Source organism: Miniopterus schreibersii (genome assembly GCF_964146895.1).
Source record: "Miniopterus schreibersii genome assembly, chromosome: 12".
NCBI lineage: Eukaryota > Metazoa > Chordata > Mammalia > Chiroptera > Miniopteridae > Miniopterus > Miniopterus schreibersii.
The window spans coordinates 37,083,499-37,099,915 of NC_138112.1; the positions used below are offsets into that span (position 1 = coordinate 37,083,499).

The 16,417-nt window shown below is 34.8% G+C and overlaps 1 protein-coding gene across 8 annotated transcripts in view; it reads right to left on the reverse strand.

The window, feature by feature from the left end:
• The window catches only part of NUP98 (nucleoporin 98 and 96 precursor), a gene marked incomplete at its 3' end in the record, with an annotated part of 99,270 nt that overhangs the window by 33,687 nt on the left and 49,166 nt on the right, over positions 1–16,417 (reverse strand). For all 8 annotated transcript variants that reach the window (XM_081154979.1, XM_081154982.1, XM_081154983.1 and 5 more), the window contains 7 exons: positions 15,958–16,091; positions 12,861–13,048; positions 10,267–10,383; positions 8,531–8,829; positions 5,701–5,814; positions 4,887–5,025; positions 679–856 (listed from right to left, as the gene is read on the reverse strand). In XM_081154979.1, the coding sequence (XP_081011105.1) occupies positions 679–856; positions 4,887–5,025; positions 5,701–5,814; positions 8,531–8,829; positions 10,267–10,383; positions 12,861–13,048; positions 15,958–16,091 (1,169 nt within the window). The remainder of the gene's footprint in view (positions 1–678; positions 857–4,886; positions 5,026–5,700; positions 5,815–8,530; positions 8,830–10,266; positions 10,384–12,860; positions 13,049–15,957; positions 16,092–16,417) is intronic.

Sequence of the window (16,417 nt, forward strand, 5' to 3'; positions counted from 1 at the left end):
CCGGGCAAGATATATTTTTAAAAAATAAAATAAAAAGAATAAATCTCATTAAAAAAAAAAGAAAAGAAAAAGAAATACTCCAATTGGCCTAGAAGAGAAAGAAACCAATGGGTTACCAAAGTGGGGAACCTTTTTTCTGCCAAGGGCCATTTGGATATTTATAACATCATTCGAGGGCCATACAAAGTTATCAACTTAAAAATTAGCCTGCTGTATTTGGTCAAACATTTCACTGAATTTATTGAATTTGGAGTCCCATCTGCAGTTGCCTTGGCAGAGCCAGACCAAATGATATCACGGGCCATATAGGGCCTGAGGGCCAAACGTTCCCCACCCCTGGGTTAAACTATCAAGGAAGGGAGGAAGTCAGCCTCATCCCAGAAATCTTTTAAAAGAATGACAATTATTTAGGCAGAGTTGATTAAGAGAACAAAAATTTTGCCTGATGTCCCTAAATAATGCCACGTATTAGAAAATCACATCTTAGAAATGTATCTAAATGCTCACAGGAAGGAGAAGAGGATTTGAATCGTAAGCCCATAAAGTTTATAACAGCTCCTTATTGTATTTCTATATCTATTTCCTAATTTGAACATAAAGAGAATTTAAGAGCAGATCACTTTCAAACATTTTGTGACGCTCACTACAGTTAATAAGAACTAGGTTAAGTGACTATACCTTAAACACCCAAGAACCAGTTTCAGGACGGTACTCTTTGAACTGAGCTCCCTGTTTCCTTGAAACTGCTTCTAATCTTCCCTCATAGTTGATATCAGCAAGTCGATCTGGGCTCTTTATTAAACAACGAGATGTTTTATCTGTTGGCCAAACTCCATCCAATGTAACTTCAGCCTTCCTGTAACATACAACCAAGTAAAATGTCAATGTTTCAAATTTAAGACCAGAAAGTCAACACATCTACAGAAATAGCAAATAAAGGTACCTATGTTACTCTGAAATTACTCTGCAAATGTTTCATAAACTTGAGTCTTGCTTCCCAAGGTAGATAAGCTTAATAGCAAGGAACTACCACAACATCAACTAGCTCAGTATTTGGTTCAAGGGTCAAATTCCATTTATTCCAAACTACTACCGTACATCAATTATTTCCTATCTAATTTTAGTAACACTTAAGTTATGTGTCCTTGACAGAGTCCAGTGCTAACAGTCCAATGGTCATAGTCCAGTGCTAAGAACTAAGTCTCAGTAAAGGTCTCAGAGTGCTACTGTACTTAATTACAGTAATAACAGCAGCAACTACCATCAAAGGACAATAAATGCTTGCAGAATGAAGTATCAGGAATATCATGGTATGAACCATTAAATAATGAGTGTGAAGATGACTATAATAGTGGTCAAGTTTCCTTCTAGTATCAATATCTGAGTTCAAGAACTGTGTCCTACTCATTCTGTATGCCTTGCACCTAATACAGTGACTAGCACTTAATAATAGATGACTTTTAAAAACATTTTTACTGTGGTAAAAAAGTGTAACAAAATTTACCATCTTAGCCATTTCTAATCGTACTATTCAGTGGTGTTAGATATATGTAATTGTTCTGCAACCAATCTCCAGAACTTTTTCATCTTAAAAAACTGAAAACTATACCATTAAAAATTAACTCCCCATTTCCCCTTACTTCTATCACTGGCAACCACCATTTTACTGACTATTTCTATGAATAGGACTCTCAAGATGACTCAAATAAGTAGAATAATGTAGTATTTATTTTTGTGACCAGCTTGTTTTACTTAGCCTAATGTCCTCAAGGTTCATCCATGTTGTCACCTATGTCAGAATTTCCTTCCCTTTTTAAGGTTGAGTAATAGTCCACTGTATGAAGATATATTTTGTTATCCATTCATCTGTCACTGGACACGTGTTGCTTCTACCTCTTGGCTACTGTGAATAGTGCTGCTATAAACATGGGTGTGTAAACATGTCTTCGAGGTCCTGCTTTCAGTTCTTTTGGATACATATCTAGAGAGGAATTGCTGGCTTATTTTAATTTTTTTGAGGAACTATCATATTTTTTCCATAACAGGTGCACCCTTTTCCTTACCCACCAATAATACACAAAGATTCTAATTTTTCCACTCTTGCAAAAACTTATTTTTTTATACTAACCACCCAAATGGATGTGATAGCTCATTGTGGTTTTGATTTGGATTTCACTAATTATTAGATATGTTGAGCATCTTTTCATATGCTTGTTCGCCACCTGTGTATCCTCTGGAGAAATGTGTATTCAATTCTCTTTTTAAACTTTTGTTGAGTTGTAGTTCTTCCTTCATATTCTGGTTTATAACCCATTATTGTATATATGATTTGTAAGTATTTGCTCCCATTCTGTAGGTTGCCTTTTCATTCATTAATTGTGCTTTTTGATGTATAGAGGTTAAAATATTTTTTTTTAATCCTCACCTGCGGATATTTTTTCCATTGCTTTTCAGAAAGAGGAAGGGGGGGGAGAGAGAGGGAGAGAGAGAGAGAGACATTTAAATTGATTGCCTCCTGCACTTGCCCCGACTGGGGCTAGGGATTGAGGCTGAAATTGAACCCAGGACCCTTCAGACTGCGGGCCGACGCCCTAACCACTAAGCCAAAACAGGCCAGAAGTTTTAAATTTTGATGGAGTCCAATTTGTTTATTTTTACTACTATTTCTGTGACTTTTAGTTTCGAATCCAGGAAATCCTTGTCAGATATAATGTCATGAAACTTAAAGAAAATAAAATCCTTTATTCTAAGAATTTTAGGTCTTACGTTTAGGTCTTTGATCCATCTTAAGTTGATTTTTATATATGGCATAATGTGATGGTTCAACTTAATTCTTCTGCATGTGAATATCCAGTTTTTCTAAAATCATTTGTTGAAGAGACTGTTCTCTCCCCACTGGTCTTAGCAACCTTATTGAAAATCATTTAACTATATATGTGAGGGCTTATTTCTGAGCTCTCTTATTGTATCTGTTCCATTAGTCTATATTGTGTGTCTTTATGCCAATACCACACTGCTTTGGTTACTGTAGCTTTGTAGTAAGTTTTAAAATCAAAGTATGAGTCCTCCAGTTTTATTCTGTTTTCAAGATTAATTTGGCTATTCAGGCTCCCTTGAGATTCCACGATTTTACGAAGAATTTTTTCTATTTCTGCAAAAAAAATGCCATTAAGATTTTGATATAGATGCAGTAAATCTGTAGATTGCTTTGGGTAGTATGAACATCTTAACAATTTTAAGTCTTCCAGTCCATGAAAATGAGGTATCTTTCTATTTATTGGTCTTCTTTCATTTCTTTCAGCAATGTTATATAGTTTTCAATGTACAGGCCTTTTTGCCTTCATGGTAAAGTTTATTCCTAAGTGTTTTATTCTGTTTGATGTTATTGTAAACAAAATTGTTTTTTTGTGTTTTTTTAATTTTTTTTTTTTTTTTAAATATATCTTTATTGATTTCAGAAAGAGGAAAGGAGAGGGAGAGAGAGAGATAGAAACATCAATGATGAGAAAGTCATTGATAGAGCCCACAACCCGGGCATGTGCCCTGACCGGGAATCAAACCCTGATCGCCTGGATCCCAGGTCGTCGCTCAACCGCTGAGCCACGCCCGGCTGGGCCAAAATTGTTTTCTTAACTTCCTTTTAAGATCATTCATTGTTAGTGTAAAAAACCAAGTTTTTGCATGTTGATTTTGTATTCTGCTGAATTTGTTTATTTGTTATAACATATTTTTTAGTGGAATCTTCAAGCTTTCTTCATAGAAGATCAAATCATCTGTGAACAGAGATAATTTTACTTGTTCCTTTTCAATCTGGATGCTTTTACTTCTTTTTCTTGCTTAACTGACTAGCTCAGATTTTCCAGTAGTGGCAAAAGCAGGCATTCTTGTCTTGCTCCTGATCGTAGGAAAAATTTCAGTCTTTCACTATTGAGTATGGTATTTACTGTGGATTTTTCAAATACAGCAGGGGAGTTTTCTTTTAGCACTAGTGTCTTTATTATGGAAGGATGTTGAATTTTGTCAAATGCTTTTCCTGAACCAATGGGGATGATCATGTGGTTTACTTCATTCTGTAAATGTGATGTATTACATTGATCAATTTTTGTATGTTGAATCATCCTTGCATTCGAGGAATAAATCTCACTTGGTTATGGTCTGTAATCCTTTCAATGTATTGTTAAATTCTATTTGCTAGTATTTTATTGAGGATATTTACATCAATACTCATCACGATATTAGTCTGTACTTTTGTTACAATGTTTTTGTCTAGCTTTGAAATCAGAGTAATGATTGCCTCACAGGATGAGTTCAGAAGTATTCCCTTCTCTGCAATTTTCTGGGGAGACTTTGAGAGGAATTAGTGTGAATTCTTCTTTAAATGTTCAGAAGAATTCACGATTGAAGCCATCTGGTCTTGGGCTTTTTATAAGGTGGAGGTTTTTGATTACTGATTCAAGTTCCTTATTAGTTATAGGACTGCTTATATTTTCTATTTCTTCATAATTCAATCTTGGTAGGTTGTGAAAATAAACAATTTTATGTATGGCCCTTTCACCTGTCTAAGAAATATCAGAAGCTAGCCTCTCACACTAAAATATGGAGAAAGATGTAAGCACGGTCACCACAGAAATATGAAAAAATAAAATACTACTTAAAATGTTTTTAGAAATTAAGTTAGAGCTAATTTTAGAGAAAAGGCGTCAAGAAGTTATAGCATAATATTGCTTTATCTGTTATATTTCTAAATCAAAGTAGAGAAACAATCAGACACTGGACAGTAAGTCAAAAAAGCAAATTGCAGAAAAATGTATATAACATAGATACATTTGTGTTTATAGAAAAAACTGTGATTTAGTTATTTTCTAAGTATGTAAATAAATTCATACCTATTTAGTCCTTCACCCACAGGTGGTTTTTGGTTATCATCTAAATAGACAATAACTTCTTTCCTTCGGATATGAACGATATCATCCAAATTTAGATTTGTCAAATTCACATCTCCTTCAAAATAGATTGAACCATAACCTACAAGATAGAACAAATAGTTAAAAACTCATCCTGTATAGAGAGCAAATACCTACATTCTAATTCTGATTATTAGAAGGAGCAAGCTGCTTAAACATTAATCAATATTTTCAATCACCCAGCAATACCACTGAATGGGTTATTTCACCCATAACATGTATGGATGACACCAAATACATTGCCATCTGGTTTAACATCAGTATTTTCACAGCATTTATGTTGAACTCAAAACAGCCTTAAATCTCGTCAAATACCTATACTGCTGCTATACAAACAACCCTTAGCACCTAGTCTGCAAACAAGTTAAAATACCTGAGCCCTTTTTTGAATACGATACCTGAGTTTTTCAATAAAATTACACTTGTAATAACTTAATAATATGAAGTTGAATCTAAATATTACTCATCTAGTCAACTATTGAATTTTCTCACTTAGTACTTCTTGCTGTTTACAATATTTTCTTTAATTGCAGAAAACTGCAATGAGCCAAATAGTTACCAAAGAATGATATAAGGCTCTAGTCTTGTTTTGTTTCTTTTCTGCTATTCAGGCCAAGGTGGGTCCAAATGTAGGGGTAAAAATGGATTCCGCTATCAAGAGCTTCCTTTACTTAATTAAAAATATAAGGTGCAGATCTCTGGCTTATACACTACTAACTCCTAAACTCACACTCACCTTTACGACCAATAGTGAAGTCAGAGACAATACACTCTCCTTTTTCATTGGTAATTTTAGCAAGATCATCCATACATGGAATAGTATAGTACCCAACCTTAGTGAGAACAATGCCTGTGACAAAAGAAACAAAAAATACAATATTAATTTTGACTGTCTTCAGGCAGAAGCATTTTCAGTAATATTTCACTTTTTAAAATTTTTCTATAAAATGAGTAATTTTTTAAATTACCTGAATAATCAGTAACTAAATTATTACATAAAGAGAAAATACACAGGGATAAAGCACGTTTCCAAGCTGGTTATCTAAGAAGCATTAGTCCTAGGGAAAAACGTGTTTTGTTTTTTTAGTTTGGGAAACATGCACAGCATGTTTAGGACAGCATATTTCAGGTTCTGAAAACTTGCAAAATAAGGAAGTCTATTCAACTTTACTCAATCCCATGTTTCCCAGGCTTAACCACAGGACTTTCTTTTCACTGACACCCACTAAAACACTACACTATGCCTGGACAGCTTGGCTCAGTGGTTGAGCATCAACCCATGAACCAGGAGATCACGGTTTAATTCCCAGTCAGGACACATGCCCGGGTTGCAGGCTCGATCCCCAGTGGGGTATGTGCAGGAGGCAGCCAAGCTATGACTCTCTCATCATTGATGTTTCTCTCTCTCTCTCCCTCCTTCTCTCTGAAATCAATAAAAACATATTAAAACAAAACAACAACACTACACTATGAAAGGCATTCCATAGAAGATACTCCGGGAAAAGCTTACTTAGTTCTTTTCTTTTGTACAACTGAAGATACTAAAACCCAGGATGGAATGAACGTGCCTTGGATTACATAGCAATTCAGTGGTATAGATGGAGCTAAAACTCCAAACCCAGGACTTTTTATTTTATAGCTTATTGTCTTCCATAAAGCTCTTATATCTTTCATATTTACACCTCCAACGGAGCCAAAATCAAGATGAAAAACCCTATATGAGAAAGTCCCAAAGACAAATGGAAACTTAAAGGTCTATATATCTAGTGTAATTTTTAAAAAAGTACCAACTAGGTAGATTTCTGAAAAAATTCAAAGAAAACAGAATACTGGTTTGCTTGTTCTAATCACTCCTTGTCCCATGTATATGTAGAGGTGAGGCTAACTTTCTCTCTGAGAGAAAACAATTTAAGCCAATATCAGATTAAACACCAGCCTCCAGCAATGCCCACTTGTATACTTACCTTGTTTCTCTACTGGCAAGGTTTAGAGGATTGTTAATGTCCTTGGGAATGAAATTTTAAATTGGGAGGTGGCAAACAAGGTCAATGAGAAAACTAGAAACAATAAAAAAAATCTAGACTGGATATTTGAAAAAAATTGTAGTAGCAAAATGAATTCATGTAGATATACACACATAAGCATATATACTTGGGATTCTTAGTGAATGTATAAAATTGTTTCCTTAGGGCACCAAGTGACCAGAAGATATACTATTAGAGCTGGCTTATTTTTAAGTGCTTTGAGCACTATATAAAGGCAGTAAGATCACTAGATATAGAAAAATTTTATAGACACTTCAAGAATAACTGTGAAACAACCCCAACTGTTCACTAACAGAATGGATTAACCAAATGTGACATATTTAATACTACTGAGCTAAAAAACAAAGGTGCTGATACATACATCATGGATGCAATCTCATGAAAATTAGAGTAAAAAAGAATAATGTATATTTGATTCCATTTATATAAAGTTCAGGAACAGGCAAAACTAATCTATGTAACAAAAATCAGACTGTGACTGACTTCTGGGGATTGTGACACAAGGAACTCGCCAGGTAAAAGAAATGTTCTATCTCTTGATTGAGGTATTAGGTATCTGAATATGTATGTATCAAATTTTACTGAAATGAACTCAAGATCTGTGCACTTCACTATATATAATTTGTACCTCAATTTTTTAAGAAAGGTAATGACAGGCCGGCTGGTGTGGCTCAGTTGGTTGAGCACTGCCCCATGCACCAGGAGATAACTGGTCTGATTCCAAGTCAGGGCACATGCCTGGTTTGCAGGCTCTTCCCCAGTAGGGGGCATGCAGGAGGCAGCTGTTTGATGTTTCCCTCTCATGAATGTTTCTCTCTCTCTCTCCCCTGCTCCCTTCCTCTCTCTGAAATCAATAAAAACATATTTAAAAAAACGATAAAATAAAATTTTAAAAAGGTAATGACATTTATCAAAACCCAAATAAGATGTTTTATCAACACAGAAAAAAGGCAAGCAAGACAGTCTAATCTTATAGTTTATATTACTTGTTTCATAAGTTAGTTGGGGGGAAAATCAGTTCATTATGGGGGGGAAGGGGAGAAGCAAGCACAAAACTGAGGAGGTAATACACAATCATAGCAACAGCTACCATTTGAATGCCTATACATGTCAGGCATTTTGTTCTATATACTTAAATCTAACTGAAATCTCAAACACCTTAAGAAATAATTACCACTATCATTTTAATTTAAAAACTAATCATCAATCTATGCAAATTTATAAAGCTAGAAAAAGTATGACGATAGCCTCTCTGGCTATAAAATCTGGGATCTTTAAACTATACCAGGATAATTTAAATGACATGAATTTTAACTACCTCAAATGTTACAAAAGTACATGAATTTAGAAACTGACCAAAGTATAAGTGAAAAGTGTTTTTATGTTAACTTCCATAAAATGCAATAAAAAACATTTAAAAGTTCAGATAGCTGACTTTCATTCTGTTAAAAATCTGTGACAAATAACAAGAAATTTCAAATGACTGGTAAGAGATTAGTTATGCACCAATCTGAACCTGACCTGCTGGATGCATATGATAAGTACTATTTTCTATTTCTTCCCGGTCATCCTGCAATGACTCCTCATGAAAAGAGGTTTCTTCACTGCTTCCTTCCAGCCCATTTCGCAAGGCAGCACGCATGTTCAATGCAACAATGGTATCATCCACACTGCTGCTGTTATTGTGTTTATTTCCAGCACTCTCTGGGGTCTGAGGAATGGGTTTGGCAATAGGGTTAGCATAAAAACGTGACATAAGAGAATCATCATCTCCATCTTGCTGATGATTCTCATCAACAGGTTTGCTCAGGAAACTGAATCTGAAAAAGGAAAATAAAAACAGTATCTCAGACCCTTGTAGTAGTAGTAACAGTGATAACAACCCTTACTGAGCCTTCACTAAGTCCCTGGCACTATTCTAGGTAATTCCACATATTAAAAATTCATTTAAGCCTGGCCGAACGTGGCTCAGCGGTTGAGCATTGACCTAGGATCCAGGTGATCGGGGTTTGATTCCTGTTGCGGGCTAGGCAGACGATCAATGACTCTCTCATCATTGATGTTTCTATCTCTCTCTCTCCCCCTCCTTTCCTCTCTCTGAAATCAATAAAGATATATATTTTTAAAAAATCATTTCATACTTATAGTAACCTGGTAACATAGGTTACTATCATTCTATTTTATACAAAAGACAACTAAGACACAGAAAATAAAGTAACTTGCCCAAGGTCACAAAACTGTTAAGTGCTAGAGTTGAAATTTTAACCCAGGAAATCTGGCTGTAGATTTCATGCTTTTAATAGATCTATTTTCATGAATAAATGGCTATAGCATCAGATTTTTAGTTTAATAAAAACAAGATGCTCTACCATGTGGGGGTCAAATAACCAGTAGTGAGTTTCAATTTTAAAAAACTAAAAGAAAATTTAGATTTTTAAAAAATATTACCATCAAGGTATTAGAGAATACATCATTAATGGAAAAAGGAAAAAAAAAATCAAACTAAAATTTTATCCAAAGAGAAAAAAAAAGGAGTGGATACACACACACACACACACACGTATGTATATATAAATTTTTCACTCAGTCATTATATTGAATATAGAGTATCAAATAATCTAAATGTCCTCCAGTAGAGAACTGACTGAATTATCTTACATTCACAAATGGCTATAGGGTTATCAATATTCATACTGATATAAAATGGCATTTATAATAAAATAAATGGAGATGAGCAGGTTATAGAATACATATCATTCATGCATAATCTCTGCAATGTTTATAAGAAAACATTTATAAACAAACCTCTAAACTGTAAGAATATATACCAAACTATTAAGGATTCCTGCATATACTTCCACTTCCTCCTTTATTCATTTTATATACTTCTATACTTATTTTTCTTTGGTTTGGTTACAATTATCATCACTCCAATACTTATCACAAAGTATCCCTTGTTTTAAAGGGGAGTGGATAAATGTCAAATGTAAGCTAACTCTGTTCAAAATGACACACATGGATACCAAAATAGTTTTGCAGAACTGGATCAGAAGAACTCCAATAATTTTAAGATCTAAAGTACTCAAAAAGCAAAAACATTACTTAATTTCTAGGTGCTCATCTGATGTAATACTTCTACACAACATCTGCCAGGCTTCATAAATTTTCGCAGAATAAATAAATTTTCAGCTCAGAATTTTTTCAAAATGAGAATTGAGTGCTCTACCAGAAACAACACAAAACAGAATGCAGTTTACCTCTCTCCATTTTCTGGATAATCAGATGGTGAGGCTAGATCTTCTGAATCACGATTAACAGGAGAGAAGAGATTGCTATTGTTAAGGTTTTTCAAAACCAACTTCTTAATGCTCTTTCTATAAACAGAGATCAAAAAGGGGGGGGGAAAACAAACCTCAGACACATAGTTACTTCACAGACATTATCTTAAAAACCAGAGTAAAAAAGGGCACTCTTGTTCAATTCTTATACATCTAAAAATGATCTAACAAGTTCATTCAACTCACAAACTCTTCCTATAAACACATGACCAAAACATAATGTCCGAAATATATTGCACTCTGGCATCTGGAAGAATAAACCTAATCACGTTCAAAACAGTGGAAATTCCCCTAGAAATTATTACTCATGGTTCTCTGAACCACTAGGCACTTTATAGATACACTTAGTTATAAACTCATCATACTATGTTATATTTTAATTATTTCTCTACATGTCTTTTCTCTCTGTAAACATTTTCCTTTTCTTTTGGCAGTAAGGATTTATGACTGTCTCCTCCCAAAGAACTCAGCATGCTGAGTTCCTGAAGAAAGTAGGTAAATAAGATACTTCTTGACTAAATGAGAATAATTTTTAAAGTAAAATGACAAGAAAGAAACAGGAATAAAAATCTCTGATATCCAAAGATGCAAAGGATCACAAATAGCTAGAATGTTCAGGTTTGTATACAGCAGGTTTACCTAAGGCAAGAACCTCCATAGTAAACAAGCTTCAAATAGAAAAACCAATAGAAGACATCTAAATCAACATTCACTTAAACTCATGGTATTAATATGCTTGATTTCTTCTTTAAAGAAACCACACACCAGCCCAGCTGGGCGTGGCTCAGTGGCTGAGCATCAACCTAGGATTCAGGAGATCGGGGTTCGATTCCCTGTCAGGGCACATGCCCGGGTTGCAGGCTGCAGCCGATCAATGACTCTCTCATCATTGATGTTTCTCTCTCTCTCTCTCTCTCTCCCCCTTCCTCTCTCTGAAATCAATAAAGATATATTAAAAAAACAAACAAAAACCAACCATACACCAAACAACTATAAATAGCAGACCACTCTCATATATTTACTTCCAGACTCAGCAACTGAGTTACATGGTAATAAACACCAGTAGTGTTTGTTCCAAACCTGTGTATGCTATAGTCCTTATTGTAATGATATTACTAAATAAGCCAATGAAACAGGCACTTGAAATGAAGAACTGTTATCTCCACGAAAACTAAGTTGGTACTTGCCCTATTAATGGTAGCCAAAGGTGGGGCAATTTGATCATTAAAAAAATAGTAACAACAATGGACTGAAACACAGTGACAGAAGGGGAAAGAGAAGAGGGATTTAAAAATGTTTCACATGAAAAACATAAAACTTGAAGACAAAGAACATAAAACAGTGTCAGGCAAAAGTGAAGAGGACTGGCATCAGAAATATCAAGTGAGACAGGTACAGAGAACAGACGGATGAAGCCAAATAACAGAAAAGTGTAGAAAACCCTAAAAAAAACCTGGTGAAACTGCCCTGAGAGATGGTTGGACTGGTGAATCCAAGCCCTTTTCAACAACTCTGTGCCACACAATTTGCTAAATACTGGAGACACGAACATGAATAATACAGTCTCTGACTTCAAAATAATCTAATGCTATTCTAAGAAATGTATAAAATTGGACTTTCCATCTTTTTTTGAAAAAGCAGCCCACCATATTATTATCATGAAAGAAAGAAGCGATCACTTTTTAACATCATTCATAGACAAAAAACTGTAAGTGATGAGTTTTATCTCCAAAGACAAAAAAGAGAACAACAGTTTTTTTCTGATTAGAAAAGTATTTGCTGTTTAAAAAGACAAAGACAAAAAAGAGAATGACAGTTTTTATTCTGATTAGAGAAGTATTTGCTGTTTAAAAAGTTCGTGTCTGTGTGTGTTCATGTGAAACTGTGTATCTCAAAACAATAAGCCACCCAGAAATAAAATGCCCTGAAGTTATATTTTCAGATATTAACTACTGTTAAGAGTTTAGTATGTATTTTTATTCAGGGTTTTTTTCCACGCGTGTATTAACATTCTAGGGCATATTTGCTCTAATACATAATTTAAGTGTAATTTTCTATGTTTACCAACAACTCTTCTATATACTTTCCTGTATGTTTTTCTGTGTAATTTTTTTATTATTTGTTCAATAGCTATATGTATGGGAATCAAAATTATAGAGTCGTCTTAGTCTGGCCAATTTGCATTGTAAGTAAAGTGTCTTCAGCTTAAAATAAAATTATGTAAGCACTAACCTTTCAAAAACAAAACAAAGAAATATGTATATGTAAAACTAAAGCATATTAATTAAAATATTTTTATGTTAACTATATTATCCTCGAAAAGTGGTCAGGTCATTTTTATTCTCTGTGACATTCTATATTTTTCAAGTAAAAAAAATAACTGCATAACATTGTAGTATACTTTATTAAATAATTACATGAATAAACTCTGTTTCACATAATCACAACTGTAAACCTACTTTTGTCCCATCGTGTATTTTACATTTAATTTATGTTAACAAAAGCAAACTCACTTGGGCATGAATGCTCCATTGGCTAAGGATGGTTCATCATCATCCAGTCCATCAAAGAGCTGTGACTTGGCTGTGCCTGTTGTTTGTAAAGCCTTTGGTCGGACTCTGGTGGCTGGGCGGGGTGTCAGTTTGTAATGAGTGGGTGTGGTGAGAGCCTTCTGGGCTGCTGGATTTGTTGGTTTCAACCTCTGAAAAACAAAAGCATCAAGAAAAGTTTAACTCAAATGTATGATTTTGGCCATAAAAATCAGAAGACCAGAGTGCAAACCTTATCTCTGCTATTCACCCACCTGGCTTCCATAAAACAAGGATGTCAACACCTAATTTTGTACGCATGTTTAAATGCTAATGAAACTCTTTATTTCTCTATAATTGCTTTTTAATCATCTAGCCAACCCCTATTTCAACTTTGTCTGATTTGCTTTAAAATGTAATTGAAATTCTGCATTTGAAGAGCTCTATAAATCAAAATGTACTACCATATTATTGATAATTCTAAGAAATTTATTTTTCAATTAAATAAAAATTTTATGTTCAAAAAAACCCGAGACACAGCTATGAATTAATGTTCAACTTCTATGCAACCCAAATCACTCTGAAAAAACAAAGACATATTAGCTTGCATTTATCCATCATTCTATATGTGATCTTCTACAATTCTGTTTGTTTTGGAATGTCTTGACCTAGATCTACCAACTTCTACGTACAAACACAGAAAGAGTTAAATGTTACCTCTTCCGAAAAGTGTTACCAAACTCACTCAAGAATCTATGGTCTTCCCTCTGTTATGTTTTAATTTTTATTAAGATAAAATTCACATAAGTCACCATTTTAACACATATAATTCAATGGTCTTATTATATTTATAAGGTTGTGCAACCATTACTGCCACCTAACTCCAGAACATTTCCCACTCCAAAAGGAAACCCCATACCTCCCAATTCTTCTCATCACTAAGCAAACACGAATTTACTTTCTGTCTCTATGGATTTGTCTATTCTAGGCATTTGATATAAATGGAATCATTAGGCCTTTGGTGTAGCATTGCATCTTTCACCTGGCATATTGTTTTCAAGGTTCATCCATATTATAATACTTACAGTATCTATTTATAGTATCAGTACTTCATGTTTTTAAAAAAATATTATCTTTATTGATTTCAGAGAGAGGAAGGGAGAGGGAGAGAGAGATAGAAACATCAATGACAAGAGTTATTGATCGGCTGCCTTCTGCACGCCCCCTCCTGGGGATCAAGCCCCTAACCTGGGCATGTGTCCTGACCAGGAATCAAAGGGCGATCACCTGGATCCTAGGTTCATGCTCAACTGCTAAGCCATGACCAGCCAGGCAGTACTTCACTTCTTTTTATGGCTGAATGAAATTTCAATGTACAGATACATAACATCTTGTTTATCCATTCATCAGCTGATGGGCTCCTCTCTCTATTATTGCATATACTACTATATTGAGCTACAGAAGATTTAAACACTTACAGGTATGATCTTCCTCATTAGATAACAAGATCTGAGACAAGTTTTTATTTATTTTTGTATCCTCAGTGCTGAACACAAGGACTAGCACATATATAGCCACCTAAAATTATGCTGCGTGAATAACATGTAATTTGTATCTAATCACAACTTACATTTATATAGTACCTTAGCACTTTAAGTTTTCTATATACTGAACAACTAACTTACTACAAGCCAGGTTTGCATTATCTCATTAAATTCTCAACAGTGATCAGTACTATGAATCCCATTTTACAGATGAGGAAACAGATTCAGAGGCAAAAAGATATGTTCAGTGTCTCACAGACTATAAGTGGTAAAACAAGGATTAAACAGAGCAAAGACTATGCACCCCTATGTTCACTGCAGCGCTATTTACAATAGCCAAGATTTGGAAACAGCCCTAGTGCCCATCAGTAGATGAGTGGATAAAAAAAGCTGTGGTCTATTTATACAATGGAATACCACTTGGTTGGGAAAAAAAAGAAAGGAAAAAATCTTACTTTTTGTGACAGCATGGATGGACCTGGAGAATATTATGCTAATTGAAATAAGCCAGTCATAGAAAGACAAATACCATATAATTTCACTTATACGTGGAATCTAATGAACAAAATAAACAGAAAGAGACTCACAGATACAGAAAACAGACTGACATCTCTGAGAGGGGAGGGGGTAGGGGGGTGAAAAAGGTGAAGGGATTAAGCAACAAAACAAAAAACTCATAGACACAAGCAACAATATGGTTGTTACCAGAGCGTAAAGGGAGTGGGAGAGAGGTAGAAGAAGGTAAAGTGGGGATAGTGGTGATGAAAGGAGATTTGACTTTGGGTGGTGATCATACAATATACGAATGATGTATTATAAAACTGTACACCTGAAACCTATATAATTTATTAACCACTACTCCAATAAACCCAATAAAAACCACCACCAACAAAAAAACAGACCAAAGACTATGCTTTTAATGACACACCAGATCATTTCTCTGCCACTAGAGCATAAAAGATTAAGACAAAGCTATGCAGAAATCAGGAGAAAAGATTTTGGTATGCCACTTAAGAGCATTATGATTTTAGGAAAAGTAGCCTCTCGGAGATGAGCCTTGGTTTGCTCAACTATAAAATATCTGCCGTATTTCAGGGCAGTTAAAAAGTCACAGACCTCGCCCGGCTGGGCGTGGCTCAGCGGTTGAGTGTCGACCTAGAATCCAGGCGATCGGGGTTCGATTCCCAGTCAGGGCACATGCCCGGGTTGCAGGCTCGATCAATGACTCTCTCATCATTGATGTTTCTATCTCTCTCTCTCCCTCTCCTTTCCTCTCTCTGAAATCAATAAAGATATATTTAAAAAAAAAAAAAAAAAAGTCACAGACCTCATCTCCAGTAACGTGTTCATTTCACTGTTAGTCATGCTGCATTCCAGTAGCAAAAATAATTTATCCCTGGCCTAGTGAAAAGCATGAATAAATATGTCTTAAAAATTAATTACATCTAACTTTGCTTAGGTTTTATACAGAAGGAATTACATTCTGCATATTTAGATTATTCTGAGAATAAATTCTACAGAAGCATCCTTAAATTTACCTCTTCTTTCTTCTTAGGGTCTGACATGGGATTCCGGAAGAGAGGTGAGTCTCCAAAAGGTGAGTATGTTAGACTGTTGATGTGCTGTTGAAGAACAGCCTGCTGGGCAGCAGAGGCATTTGGATCTGTCAAAGCTTTTTACAAAAAGAAAAGGGAAAGGAAGACGTCAGTCCAAGGATCCAGTGCATTTATAGCAAGAGAACTCAAAACTCTTTTTGAAGGTGTGGTCTTCAAAATGTTCAGACTCAATGGCATTATTGGTGGGGAGTAGGGGAGCAAACTGTGAAGAAATCAACAATCAAACGAATGGGTCAAAGATATAAAGAGGCATTTCATAAAAAAACAACATACGAAATTTTACTTAGGTGTTCATTGTTACTAATAATCAAAGAAATGTTAACCAGAACCTTTAAGAAATATTTTTATATTCACCTCATTATCTATCAGTGGCACAGTTATA